Source organism: Sebastes fasciatus, chromosome 5 (assembly GCF_043250625.1).
Source record: "Sebastes fasciatus isolate fSebFas1 chromosome 5, fSebFas1.pri, whole genome shotgun sequence".
In the NCBI taxonomy this organism is placed as follows: domain Eukaryota; kingdom Metazoa; phylum Chordata; class Actinopteri; order Perciformes; family Sebastidae; genus Sebastes; species Sebastes fasciatus.
The window spans coordinates 33,710,115-33,725,206 of record NC_133799.1 but is presented as its reverse complement, the minus strand read 5'-3'; the positions used below and the strand labels follow the sequence as shown (position 1 = coordinate 33,725,206).

General features: G+C 41.4%; 1 protein-coding gene across 3 annotated transcripts in view; it reads right to left on the bottom strand.

The window, feature by feature from the left end:
* The window catches only part of nlgn1 (neuroligin 1), a 398,518-nt gene that overhangs the window by 346,753 nt on the left and 36,673 nt on the right, over positions 1 to 15,092 (bottom strand). For 2 of the 3 annotated variants that reach the window (XM_074636899.1, XM_074636900.1), the window contains exon 2: positions 10,833 to 11,927. In XM_074636899.1, the coding sequence (XP_074493000.1) occupies positions 10,833 to 11,373 (541 nt within the window). In that variant the 5' untranslated portion in view covers positions 11,374 to 11,927. Of the gene's footprint in view, positions 1 to 9,996; positions 10,057 to 10,832; positions 11,928 to 15,092 lie in introns of all 3 variants that reach the window. The other variant, XM_074636898.1, reaches the window with a different exon arrangement.

Sequence of the window (15,092 nt, the reverse complement as noted above, 5' to 3'; positions counted from 1 at the left end):
AATACCCAAATCCATGGATACATCTAGACACACACACACAAAATCATAAGAAGAAACACCAGCACGGAGAAGTTAGGTTGTGAGTGGAGGTGACAGAGCGCCTCAAGGGAGACCCAAATACAAGACGGGCCATGCCTACTCCTCCTTCTATTTCCTGCACTCTGTTGGTGTGTCTTTGTGTGCATGTGTGTGCATGCGCCCCACTCCCGCAGGATCCTCCTTCAACAACCGCAAAACTGGGGCAAAGCCCGAGGAATAGGAGAGAAAAAGACAGGAGCAGGAGAAAAAGGACAGAGAGGCAAAGTGAGATGTGAGAGGGTGAATAGGTCAGGACGGATAAAAAGGCAGAGACAGACGCGAGGGAAAAGGCCAACCTGTGCAAGAGGGAGATCAGATGGAAAGACAGAGACACCGGGAGAAGAAAGAGATGAGGGAGAAGGGGGAGTCATGAAGGAAAACAGTGGAAAAAAAAAAAATCACCTTCCGTGAAGTTGCCTGCATCTTGATGAAATTCACATTAACAATGGAGCTTCTATTCTAAAACCCCTCTGGAGTAGAGACAGCGCGCAGAAAATTTCAGAATAATGCAACATGTTGAAATATTTCCGGAACTATTTGAGATATTAAACAGCTTGTACACGCGCTGGGAAATGGCCTAGTTTGCAGTTAAATGTCCTAGTTTGGGTTTTAAAAGCCCAATGCTTAATTCAACATGAAGTAGACATAAAGGGAGTTCCAACCCACCACAGAGACACCTCAAAGAGATTTTCTTTTCCCCCTTTGTTTTACAAGGTCTGAGAGCATTGAAGGGTGAGCGGTTGATTCCATGAAGCAGTGTGCTGTAAGACCCGGTACTCAGCCAGCAACTGGCGTCGGCAGAATACGGCGACTACTACGCAGCAAACGGCGAGTATATAGGCTTTCACAGGTCCACCTCAACTCCCGAGGTCCCGATTCAAACCGGGTCCGAATCATACTCAGTCTAATTGGGTTATTTTACTGCCACAGATCTATAGGGTCTGCGTGTCTAATACTCGAGTGGATCAGAGTGGGTCCGAGTTCTGGTCAGGTACATGCAGAAGGGAATTTTAGGAACTCAGTAGTTAAATGTTCATCATTTATGCCTGAAAGGCAATCATTTTTGATGAAGAATTTGTTTGAAAATGATCTTTTATCACCCAGTTGGCTACAAAATGTTTTATTGTTGGTGCAGGAGGTGAAAATGTGATCAGTAAGGTTCATAAACTGTGACCTGTGTCAAGTTGTATTTAAAGCTCGAAATCAACTTTAATGTTATTTAATGAACAGCTATCTTACGCCGGAAATTCCACCACCAGAATTATATGTAAATATAAATATAAATACTAGGGCTGTAAAAGTTAACGCGCTAATAACGCGTTAACACAAATTTGTTAAAGCTAAAGATACTGGTAGCATGTAAAACTGGATAGTCTAAGGAATCCATTGGTACCATCCATGTCATACTAGCTCATCAGGAAGGAGGTTAAATAACGCTCCAAACTTACGCAAAATTTTGGCGAGGAAATACGTGTCTCCCCTTTAAGGACAGCTGTTGTTGCCTGTTAGGTTGCAGATTGCCATGTTATGATTTCAGCGTATTTTTTATACTAAATGCAGTACCTGTGAGGGTTCTCGAAAATATTTGTTATTGTTTTGTGTTTCTAATTGATTTCCATGCATATTAGTTGTTATTAAAGTCCCATATCATGCTCATTTTCAGGTTCATACTTGTATTTTGTGTTTCTAATAGAACATGCTTACATGCTGTAATATAAAAAAAAAAACTTTATTTTCCTCGTACTGTCTGCCTGAAGATACCTGTATTAACCCTCTGTCTGAAACACTCCGTTTTACTGCATTTCAATGGAATTGTGTTGCTAGGCAACAGTTTGGGTCCATGTTCACTTTCTGTCAGCTGATGTTATTTACATACACTGCAACAGGAAATAAACTGGGACACATTTAAAATATTTATGTTTTTAACCATGTAATGATCTACATATTGTATATTTGTGACATCACAAATGGACAGAAATCCATATATATATATATATATATATATATATACATACATATATATATATATATATATATATATACATATATATATGTAGCGTCTCTGCACCTTTTTATAAAGGTAGCGCCCTGTGTTCATAAAACTTAATTCCCAGGTTGGCTTTAGTTAAACCCTTATTCCTGTTGTTGCTTTATTTTAATAACCCATAATTATGTCCTCCCTATTTCTTATGTGTGACTGCACTTTGGTTATGTTTGTACCTAATAAAAATCACATAAGAAATATGTCCCCAACAATTTACTCAATTTATAAACTAAAAGGGAATGATATCAAATATGTAAAATAAAAAAGGTTCACAATACTCTCAATAATAGTATACCAAGAAAATAGTACTTTGACCTTTCACAGAGGTAAACAAGTCAGTATTAACCCAAGTCAATCTTCTATGTTCCTTTAACCTTCTGGGGTCACTAGCATATATGTCACCCTTTAATGTACTTGGTCTAGCCCAAAATAACATAAAGCAGTACCGAAGGATATGCAATGAACTCTTATGATTTATTTTACTTTCACCAAAAATAACCTGGTGGGCCCACACACACACTCTCACACACACACACACAAGCCGGCAAACAGAAAAGGACCATTAATGAAAACAACCCCCTTGCAGGCCTGGTTGATGTTTGGGAACGTGGTGGCCAAAAACAGTTGAAACCGTTTCGCTCTAACAGCCAAATAAGAGCTGAGTACTCACGTTAACGTAGCAGAGTTAGTATCACAGAGTCCTAATGTTGCACCTCCAAGAGTAGTGCAAAAAGCTGGAAAGGCTGATAGCTGACCATGGCAGTCCGATGGGTAAAACCTTCTTTCTCCCGCGTTGCCAGAGGAGCTACCAGGCTTTTATCCAGGTCACCTGGAGCGCTATCTGGGCGGTCCAGAGTGTCCTTCGGAGGAAGTTAGCTTGGCTAGTTAGCTGGAAAAGGCTAACGGCGCAATATCAGCTACTGCGTTGATAGCCACTTAACTACTCGCAACGTATACATTCGGCGTTTCACTGGCTTGCAGTCATAGGCTCTAGTTTTTACAGCACTATAACTTAAAAACACACTTTAAACCGTAAATCTCTAATTACTACATCTCTTTTCGTTCCACTCGCTTCTCTCCAACCTCTCCGTTGCGCCGCTCCCTCACTTCTCTAGCTCGACCACCTGCTCCTTGCTAGTCCCGGCCCACAGCCAATCACAACCAGGTAAAGTGACATGACACATAAACAACCAATTACATGTAATAAATGTAGGTTGTACTCGAAGTAAACCACATGCTCACCAAGTACACTGCAACCAACCTATTTAAAGTGACACAACATACTGTATGTGTATATTGAACTGAGCATGTAAATATTAACCAAGACATATTTATTCTGAGCAGAACCACCAGGAAACTGGTAGTAGACCAGGAAACCAGCCAAATGGCACTCAGGGGCAGAACAAATTGCCCTGGGGCTACATATATATATATATATATATATATATATATATATAAACTGGAAAAACAAAGTTCGGAAACTTGTGTTTGGTCAATTATTTCTCTGTTGTTCCAATGCTAATGGTCATTGTATTTTACATGGTTAGAAAGCCTGTTTATTTACCTTCGCAATGATGTCGTCTCTATACTTTGACCCTGCCGTCCAACTTTGGCAGACAGAGCCTGGACTCATCATTGAACATGACATTCCCCCACATGTTCAGGTTCCATTGTCTGTGTTGTCGACACCAGCGCTAATGGGCCTGATGGTGAAGGGCAGTCATTGCAGGCTTCCTGGTAGCCTTATGAGAATACACTGTTTACCATTGGCAGAGCATTTTGGCAAATTTTTCTTGGGCGCTACCCACATAATCAGCTGTGCTGCTCATCACACAAATGCATGATCCTTACAAGTTGGACATCATTGCGAAGGTAAATAAACAGGCTTTCCAATGATGTAAAATACAATGCATTGTAACAACAGAGAAATAATTGACCAAACACAAGTTTCCGAACTTTGTTTTTCCAGTTTATATAAACTACTGGCACTTGCTAACCAGCTGTTAACAATATTTATTGCTAATGCCTATTTTTAATCTTATTTATTCTTATTCTATTCTTAATCTTGTTGTGTGCTTGATCCATCATTTGCTGCTGTAACTCAGAAATTTCCCCCTCGGGGATTAATAAAGTACCTACCTACCTACCTAGTTTTAGACTGTCATTCAAAGTTAACATGACATTCAACAAGCAGTATATCTGTAGCTTTTCTTTTTCCCACCAAAGTACAAACTACATCATTTTGAAGTACTCTTGATCGTCCTCACATAAAACATGAAAACCCACAAGAGCCATGACAGATGTGAAGCAATGATTTTTGCATGTCATATAATATCGTATCTATTATCTCAAAACATAAATGCCTTTGTTCTCCTTTCAAGCGTGTCTCTGTGTCACTCAGTCATTATCTTTTTTTTAACTTTTTTTGTTCAGTTGGCTGTCATCTGTGAGAAGTGAGGTTCTACTGCATTTACTTCAATTTTAGAAATTAATTGCGAATGCAAGCTGCAGGGGGAGAGAGGACCAACCGTAGCGCTGCTACCTCTGATCTCATTACAGAGACCACTATCCCAGCGTGTGATGACTTAATGACCGTATTCCATCCCAGATACATCTAAAACACTACTTTTAACCACAGAAGGCCTCTTTGAACCAGCATGGCACAGGACTTTACAATAGTCCTCCTGAGGACACAGAGAGGAGTCCCACAGCAGTGGCACTCTGTGTCATTCACTTTCACCGCTGCTCTAGTGTTTGTCTCTCTTTGTCCTGCATGGTCTCACTTTGTTTTTGTCCTTCTGACTCCAATATCACTCTATGTCTGCTCTTCATCACCGCCCATATCTGGCACTCTCTTCCAGTGTGCCCCTTTTAACCTTGTTTCACTTAGTTCATTGTGAACTCTGCCAGGATTGGTATGCAGAGTCACTAACAAAAGTTCTTCTGGTCAAATTTAGTATTAATTAAAGGTCCTATATTGTAAAATTGATATTTCCAGGTCTTTTAGATTATAAAGCAGGTTTAAGTGCTATATAAATACTGTTAAACTATCAAAAGGCTCAATATACGGAGAAATACACAAAGCCTGTATTCAGAAATTGCGCGTTTGAAAAAAGCCGTTAGGATTTCTGTCCATTTGTGATGTCACAAATATACCAGATTTAGACCATTACACGGTTTTAAACGTAAACATTCTAAATGTGTCCCAGTTTATTTCCTGTTGCGGTGCATGTGAATGACATCAGCTGAAAGGAAGTAAAAATGGACCCAAACTGTTGCCTAGCAACGCAATGGCGTTGCAATTCCTTTGAAATGCACTAAAACGGAGCGTTTCACACAGAGGGTAAATACAGGTATATTCAGGAAGACATGTTCTAGTAGAAACACAAAATATAAGAACCTGAAAATGAGCACGATATGGGACCTTTAAGACAAAATGTATGTGCACTATGTATGATGTAAGTGGTCCACTGCCAGTTCTCTGTGGCACTATCAAAAATATTGCTCAACCTTTTCAAGAAATGATCAATGGATCTTCAAGATCTTTGGGAACATTGTTAAGCATACGTTCCAAATTTCACCCCAAGCAAATTAGGGTTTGTTTCAGATTCATACCAAAAAGGTCAGTGTCAAACTGTCAGTTTTTTAAATTAAATTAAATAGCATTCTGAATGTTCTTTGATGTTGATGAGTCAATTTTATGTAGTTTTGTTGTCTTAAGTTGTGTGGGACAAATTACACAGTTCTAATTTTTTGAGTGGACTTAACATTGCAAGTAAGATGAACAATTACCTTGAAAAGTTACCTGGCTGCCTTAAAAAAGATAAGTTAATGTAACAAGATGCTTAGTTGAGCCAACTTTTATGATTATGTTTACACAACTAAAATGATAAATTGATTCAACAAGATGCTTAGTTTAACTAACTTTTATTTTCATGTTTGTACAACTCAAAATATTAGTAGAAGTGAGTTGGTTTGACTAGTAATTCCATGTTGTCTCAACTAGGATTTAGGTTTGTACAACTTAAAATGTTAGGTTGGTATCACTAAAAAACTTGTTGATTACACTTTAAGTATAGCGTTGATGGGACTATTTTGTCAGCTTCACTTTTGTCCCCCCGCCCAACTATTTATTCTAAGTTTAAGGAACACGGATATATGTGCAAACAACTTAAGTTTCTTAGCTTGCCTAAATCCAAATTTTAAGGCAGCCAGGTTGCAAATTATTAAATTATTACTAACTTTGACATGGTTAACATCAAGTAAACTCTGGTAAAGACATACACTTGGGCAAGATCAATTTAGGCAAATGAAAAACTTGATAAAGGTTAGGTAAAGGTTGTTGGTACATTCAATAACTAGAATTACCGCCAACCAGTTGAGCTGTCTGTCCAAAATGTCATCACCTCATCATTTTATCCTGTTAGACATTTCTGTGAAATTGTCATTATTAGCATATGAATTCTTGAGTTATGGCCAAAAACGTGTTTTGTGAGGTCACAGTGATCTTTGAACCACCAAATTCTAATCAGTTCATCCTTGAGTCCAAGTGGACATTGGTGCCAAATTTGAAAAAATTCCCTCTCGGTGTTCCTGAGATAACGATAATGGGAGTAACAGACAACCTAAAAACATAAAACCTCTGGCTACAGCTGTCGCCGGCACAGCAACGGCAAAGGTTAATTGGAGGCCTGTAACGGGACACAAACTCCAATCTCCTGCATGAAAGCCTGACACAGCAGCAGTACACACACACCCACCCACCACCGCAACCTCTTAATTTCTACCTCGCTACATGTAGGGTACTTCCTGTATTAGCTCTGAAGGTTGGCATTAGAAGTCAATCATGAGGTGAGAAAACCAACATGGCTCCAATTCCTGAGGTGTGAGCTCACCGGTGTACTGCAGCCATCTAAGACCCTGACAAGCTAAGCCTAACAGACCTACTGGGCTCTAGTATTTTAAAGTCCAGATAAAAGCTGTTAAGTTTTACTTCTGCGAATAGAAGACAAAGTATTTGGGGTTTCTACCAGAACATATTTACATGCTTTAATTCTCAAAAAACACAGTATTTCTCTCATACAGTCTGTCTGAATATACCTGTATTCAACCTCTGTCTGAAAAGCTCCGTTTTAGTGCATGTCTCTTTAAGACCCCCCTCTTCAAAAAAGCCCAGTCTGCTCTGATTGGCTTGTGAGAAAAATATTATTCACCTTTACAAAAGCATAGCTCTCAAGCTGTGGGCGGTATATTCTAATGAGCCTGCATGTGACATAGGAAGGGGAACTACATCTGATTGGCTTGTTGAATCACATGTTTTCTGATCTAGACAGCCCACAATAAACTGACTGGGTTGTCTTATTTCACAGTTTGTGGGTTGGTAGGAACTCCAGATACCTAGATGGATGAGCACAAGCATTGAAAAAAGGGAGTTTTTCCATGGTATGTCCCCTTTCAAAAAAAAAAGAAAAAGGATCATTAGCAACCACTACTGACAGATAGAACATTTGGATTTTTTACTCAGAAAGTCAAAAATTTGACCTTTACCTGTTTGATTAATATCGGCCCCAGTGACCACGAGGGCCATAACATATCATTAAGCTTTGAATTCGTACACAAATGAGCTTGACTGTTGAACCTTCTCTTCTGACAGAGCACTTTGTACAATCAAAGTGGCCTACTTGCATTAATGTTAAGTTAATTTAATGTACACTTTAATTACCTATGGACTGTATAGAAGAGCAGAGTCTTGCCTAATGAAATGCATATTATGAGAGTATTATATGGTTCCCTGACATCTCACAGGAATACATTTTGCTCAGTGGGTATTAAACTAAAGCCAAAGAAACACGCCCAAGAAAAGCAGCTTCTACTGTGATAAGGCCACAGATCCACCATCTTGCTTATCTTTCTTTTTTTGGCTGGACCGCAGAGGGCCAGCCCTACAAACGCAAAAGTCTGTCACTGACTGACTGGGTGATAAAGTTACAGTACTGGTCGGCCGACTGTTGGAATTTCCTCATTTGCCGTTGCTCTTTCAAAGTCTGTCAAGTCTGTCTGCAGCACAACAAGCAAACATCTTTTAAAATGCTTGTTTTCTGAATGGAGTTTGTATCGATGGGTGCCAGGCTTTGCTAACATTGAAGCTGCTCCATTAACACTCCATCTAGGAATAAATACGGCAGCAACAACATCAGTGATGACAGCGGGAGAATCTCAACGCTGATAAACTTTTGCGACGTATGTATATATTGAACACCACTTATATGATGAATGCTTTTGATACACATGTTTAATAAAAAACTGATACTTTTAATCTTGCATACAGTATGTCATGCTCATACCTTTTCACCTTGTATAAAATGTATAATATACTGACTAGTAAATGTTTCCATTTACTATTACTGAATGTCATTTGCTTCATTATAAGTTGTCTTTCAATCAAACATTAAGATATAAGTGGAAAAAAAAAATGTTCACAAAACTTAATAGACATGACCACTGATTATTTGCCTAACAATTTATCCACAAATTCACATACTGACCATATACGGTCCAGTCATATACTCACGTCGTGTTTTCTTTTTCTTTTTTTACCTTAATAGATATGTTGTAATCTCCCTTTCCCATAAAATGAAAAAAAAAATCTGCAACAGATTGTCTGGGGTCTTGGTTTTTTTATAATGATGATTCTCCATGCTGTGTGACTAATATGTAAGCTTCTATAATCTCCCCAGTTTAAATGCATCTCCCCTTCTGTTTATCTGTGTGTGTGTGTGTGCAACATGTCTGAGGAGAGGAGAGGAGAGGAGAGGAGAAAAGAGCAGCGGGGTTAGAGTGTACATGTATCCGTGTAGTAAGGAGAGGAGGGATGTACACTAAGTGATAATGCAGCCTGCTGCCAAGAAAATGACATTAACACCCCAGACCTTATCAAGGACACTGTCAGCAGCTGTCTCTCTCTCTCTCTCTCACATACACACACACACACACACAACATATATCCACACAGAAAAAAGCTTGCACACATCCAGGAAAGAGGGAGAGAGGCAGGGAGACAGGGAGAGAGAGACAGAGAGGAGAGGGAGGAGGAGGGCATTATCTTGATGAAACAGTGCTTGATACAGTAGCCCGAGCCAACCCCAACACAGCTCTGCTTTCTTTTAATGGAGATTACACAGTCAAGGTCCAGCCTGAGCTCATCTTGTTTAACACGGCACACAACTACATCACTGTGTGTGTGTGTGTGTTTGTGACAGTGTGCCTGATCTAATATGCCGCTATCTTCCTCACACATCAAGCATCATTACTGCACACCTATTGACCCTACTGATCTGGCAGCCAATCACATCTCCCCAATCTTGCTGACCAATGAGAGCACACATCGATGACAACCAGGTAGTGCAGTATAGCAGCAGCAGCACTACCTCGGCTATTACCACCGCCGTCACAAGGTCTACAAATTACATGGCTGATTTAGGGTTGTAGTGGCAAATATGTTATCGCTAATATCTGCAGGATACCTAATGGGCCTTTACCAAGTCAGGCAAATCTGAAAAGTTTTTTTCCTGCTCTTACTTTCTGAACCGCATTAGGTATATGTTCGGGTCGAGGAAGACTGGCTTTGACAGCTTCGTTTTCCTACTTTGCTTTTTAAAAGTGGCCTTAAATTTACTTCCAGGTAGCGTTTTAAAAGGTCCTGTCTCTTAAATTTAGCCTTCTGAAATCCCGCAGATGCCCCCGAGTCGAGACCTGAATAATTTGTAGACCTTGATCTCACAATTGCTCTCTACAGCTGTACCACATAGTTCTTCTTTTTCCTAGTTTCTTCTTTCTTTCTGTGGCATTGTATATAGGTTGCGTTTCATACATACCTCCTTGTCTACATATTTTCTTGCCCGGTTTCCTGGCACATTCCTTGGATATTCTTTTGACTGTAAAGTGAATAAAAGACTAAAGAATAACATGGAGCTCCCTGGATGCGCGACGCACACAGGAGCCGGCATGCACACACACACACGCACACACACACACACACGCTCACACACACGCACACACACACATAAAGCTGACTGACTGAAAAAGAAAACAGGAGGGAAAGGGGATAAATAAAAACAAGAGGGGAAAAAGGACGTAACGCACCAGCTCAATCAGCGAAGCATTCATGTCTATCAGTCGGCCAGCCAGTCATTCAGCCAGTCAGCCAAATCAATCGGTGATGATCATGACAACGACTGTCTGGTTTAATGAACTGTAGCCATTGTGGCGGAGCACAATGGGCTATGATGAGCTACAGGCATGAGAGAGGGGGACGGGACAGAAGGGAGGGAGTCTGCAGAGGAGGGCAAATAAGGCGATGAGGAGAAAAAAGAGGAGTGGAGGAACAGTAGGATGTGGAGGAGGATGGAAAACAGAAGGAAGAAGATGGAGGCAGCTATGGAGTGGAATGAAAAGAGGATTAATTGGCCACAATGGATGCCAGACACACACACGTTCACAAAAAACACTCTCACACACTCATGTACTATAGCAGTGTCATGCACATTTAAACATGCACAAGGTCATGCCTCTACTGACAGACGGACGGAGACAGGAACAACACACCCTTCTCTACTACCAGAATGCTGTGGGTTTAATACCCTCCGCCCGCCGCCCACCCGCTTGAACCCCACAACCATCCTGCCCCCTGGGCCCCCGCTGGCTAACTCACCATCCTCAGTGGGGACGTAGATGTTAATATAGAGGCAGTCCTCGCTCTGATCCTGGACGTACGTGGACACCACGTCGATGCTGTTGGTGAACCACACCGGCAGCATCACGTCCGGCAGGCGGCCCTCCACGATGCTCTGAGGGCACACCGGGGCGAAGTGCGTGGCATTGCGGATCTCCGGCCACGACGTCGGCGGCTCCGGAGGCTGAAAGCGGCGCTCGCCGGTGGGCGGGGCGGCGTACGGGACACCGAGAAACTGCACGACGGGACCCAGGATCTCGTTGTTGAGCTCCTTCTTAATGCCACGCAGCTTGCCGTACGTGGTGGTGACCACGGGGTCGTTCTCGTCGAGTTTCTGAGCCGACACGGCGGCTGGAGACGTCTGCAGCAGCAGCAGCAGTCCCAGCCATATTAGGGAGGACACCCAGCGGCCGCCGCTTAAGGAGCCTTCAAGCCTTACGTATCCCATCATCCTGCTCCCACTCTTGGCAGTCTGAAGTAGCTGACACCCAGTCCTTGAATGGTGTCTCCACCGGGACATAGCTGCTACTCCTTGTTTTCCAATTGTTCACTGCGTCGTCGTGTATCCGAGTACAAAATCCTTATTTTCTATCTCTCACTTACGCCATGCAGATGCAAACACAAACACACAATCACACTAAAATCACATTCACACACAGGCATAAGTAAAGTGGGTAACTCGGGGCAGAAGAGGTCGTGATCGCTAACGATCCTTTTTAAAATCCAGGCATCGCCAACCATCCGGCGGGAATGTAGCAGCCATCGGTTTCCTACGGATTGGGTTGAAGGGAAATCTGAGAAATATTCCTCACAATATGACAAAAAATATTCCTCAAAAAGGTCCTGCCAACAACCACTACGACGGAGAAGAAAACAGCAGAGATGTCATCTTTAAGCTCCGCTTGTCAGAAGGTAGACAAGCCAGTCAGCGATGAGGGTTTTCCATCATTTTGAGGCGGGGGCCATGTGCAGCAGCAGCAGAGGCAGGAGTAATGGTGCAGTGGTTGTAGTTGTGGTATTCTTGGAGTAGTTCAGTCCAGTCCAAAGTCGGTCCTCTCCCCTTTTTTTTGCCTCCTGCAAGACATTAAAATATCAACAATCAGTATATAGGAGGGCCATTAGATCTGTGTCATATCCATATGTGCAAACATCAATCAATTTAAGAGGACTAACATCTATTTATAGCAAATGATAGCAGGTTATATCACTCAACAGCTTAACGAGCAAGGTGTCCATCAGTATGCTTGGTGACAGATGTTTGCTGGTTATAGTGGAGTTTGTCCCACAGTTTAATGTTATACCCTACCCTTAAAGCTGAAGTAGGCAAGATTGGAGCAAATATAATTAAAATAAGTTATTTGTATAAAACGGTCGCTATATCCTGACAGTAGTACATGAAACAGGTAACCTGAAAAAAATGATATGCCTGTATCCTCCGGTGCTCCTAACGGCATCTGCATGATTTCACAGCCCGGAGGAAAACAAAACAGTAAGAGCTGATCTGAGGTCTGCTGTCCATCTGCCGTCTATGAGAGCCGGCTGTCAATCACTCGTGAACTCCGACCAAACGGTCAAACTAGGCAACGCTGATCAAATATGAATCAATATTATGTTACGTTAATGCCTATTTCTCTCCTCAAATGTTTTCAGAATCATCTTGTAGTGCACGGTTTAGCTGTAAAATTAGAAAGTTTGTGACGCCGCCATTGTGAAATCTTGTGAAGGAACAACAAGTTCCATTCACATGACCGGAGCACAGCCAATAGGAACGCTCTCTCAAAGAAATGACCTGTGATTGGTCAAAGTCTCCCGTCACAGACTAGATTTTCTAAAGCCTGAAAACAGAGCCATGAGGAGGAGCAGAAGTCTAGTAATCTCTCAGAACACTTGAACTACAATATGCTGAAAGGTTATTATGGAATTTTTGCCCAATGATGCCAAAAATATACTGCCTACTGACACTTTAATGCAGAGTTGTCAGTGTGAGACTCTGTGCTAGTGAGTGGGGATAGTTTTGGGTGGAGCAATAGACTTGGATGCATACCAGCAACTGCAAACTACTACTATAAACGTGAATATTTTGACAGGTTATAAATGCCACCGCTCAGTGTTCCCTTCATGTAACCAAGCAGATAGTCAGGTCAAAGTGTTGGATGGGTGTGTAGCGTGCCAGACTTTCATGCAGGAAACCAGAGTTGTCTTTGCTTCTGAAAGATTTGGGCCACAGGTCTCAGGGGCCACACACACACCATGCTGCATGTCTAACACCAATCTGTTTTCAATGTGACCCCGCACATCAACGTATCAGGATATGCCACTGTCCTATTTGCCAGTGTTGACCTGCATCAAGTCTTCAAAAAAAGGAACCATTTATCACATTTGTTGCCCAGATCAGCACATCTTAGCTACTCTATACCTGTAACACAACGTGCATGTGTTACATTTAATTGCTGTTGCTGCTGGTGGGAGACGGGGAAAAATATTTGTTGATATAATGCAAACGTTTTGTGAGAGAACACAAAAATCTGCAGTGAGAGTGCAAGACTATACAGTAAGTCTTTTCCTCACACCGGAAGTCTCGGTGTGCATGCTCAAAAATACCGTGCTTCAGGCCAACAAGAAGTGTCGTATATACTGTACTTATGTATTCAACCCTCAAAGACCCCCACCTGTTCTGATAATACATAATTGTATAGTATAAACCATAATTAACCTTCTGCTTTCTTTAGGGATCTGACCTCAGGAGAATGATCTTAAATATGTAAACCACACCACTGATTTTTCTATTTCATCTCATGTCCCTATGTGAATGTAAATGTATGTATATTTATTACCTCTGCCAAGGCCAAAGGCCTTGGAAGGAGGTTATGTTTTCACCGGCGTTGGTTTGTCTGTCTGTCCGTCTGTCTGTCTGTTAGCAGGTTTACTCCAAAAGTTTGATATGGATTTGAATTAAACTTTTTGGAGGGGTGGACTGTAGCACAATGAAAAATCCATTAGATTTTGGTGGCGATTCAGATCATGATACGGATTCAGGAATTTTTTGAAGAATTCCGATCAGCCTGAGCATTAAAACCACAGGATATGACACATGCGCAGTGTAACTGATGACGTGTTGATGACACATGACCCCGCCTCCTACTTCCTTCTTTGAGCAGAGAGATACGTGTGTGGATGCGCGTGTGTGTTACACGGAAACACACCGTGTTAATAACAAGCCGACCACCTCATGGTACCGCCAGCTGTGAGCTGTGATTTGTTTTTAAAGTCACACACCTTGGCGGAGGTCTGTGCTCTCCGAGTGCCATTCTAGTAATGCTTATGTGATTACCTCAGTCAATAGATGTCGATGCGTTATGCAGCGTCAACACAACATTTCAGTTACTTGATTTTCATATGTAATGTCTCTGCCATAATGACTACAAAAGGGGGAAAAAAACAAGGTAACCCAATTAAAAGTTGGTCACAAAAAACACTATGTATAATATTATTTATCAACATTGATCTATATATATATACACTGTATATATATAGTGATAACATTTTTTGGGGAAACGATTCATTTTGTTTAATTAGTCACCATTTGTGCAAGGCAGATAGCTGTTCCACAATAAATAAAAATATCAATCACGGAGAGATGTTTTAAAATTTAAAAAGAACGTAAAGGGAACAAAATAGCAGTGAAATATATGTAGGTCTATATAAAAAACATCCGCTGAGACAAGGAAGCAAATTAAGTGAGATAAATCCAAATTCAATTCTCACCTTAAAAATATCAGACAGAAAGTATTTTCAGTCGGAAATCTATATGCTTGTTTGTGTGTGTGTGTGTGTGTGTGTGTGTGTGTGTGTGTGTGTGTGTGTGTGTGTGTGTGCTGCTGTTCATGTAAGTGTGTTTGTGTGATGTAGAACATGAAGGCTTGTCATCCCCGGTATGTGTTTTTTGTATTTTTTCACACTGCTTAGGAGTCAATGTTCCACCTGGATGAGCTCACCTTCAGATTTCATACTCTGAGGAAATCCTATTTAGCTTCTCACACACACACACACATACACACACACACACGCTGACATGACAAGTTGTCTAGTTGGCTAGCAGAAATACGCTATTTACACACACACACACACAAACACCTCAACACAGACAAGGGAGATATGGCGTGATTACACACATGTACATGGAGATACGTGCACATATACACGCTCTGGGCTAGCTCACATGTATATGTGAAACCACAC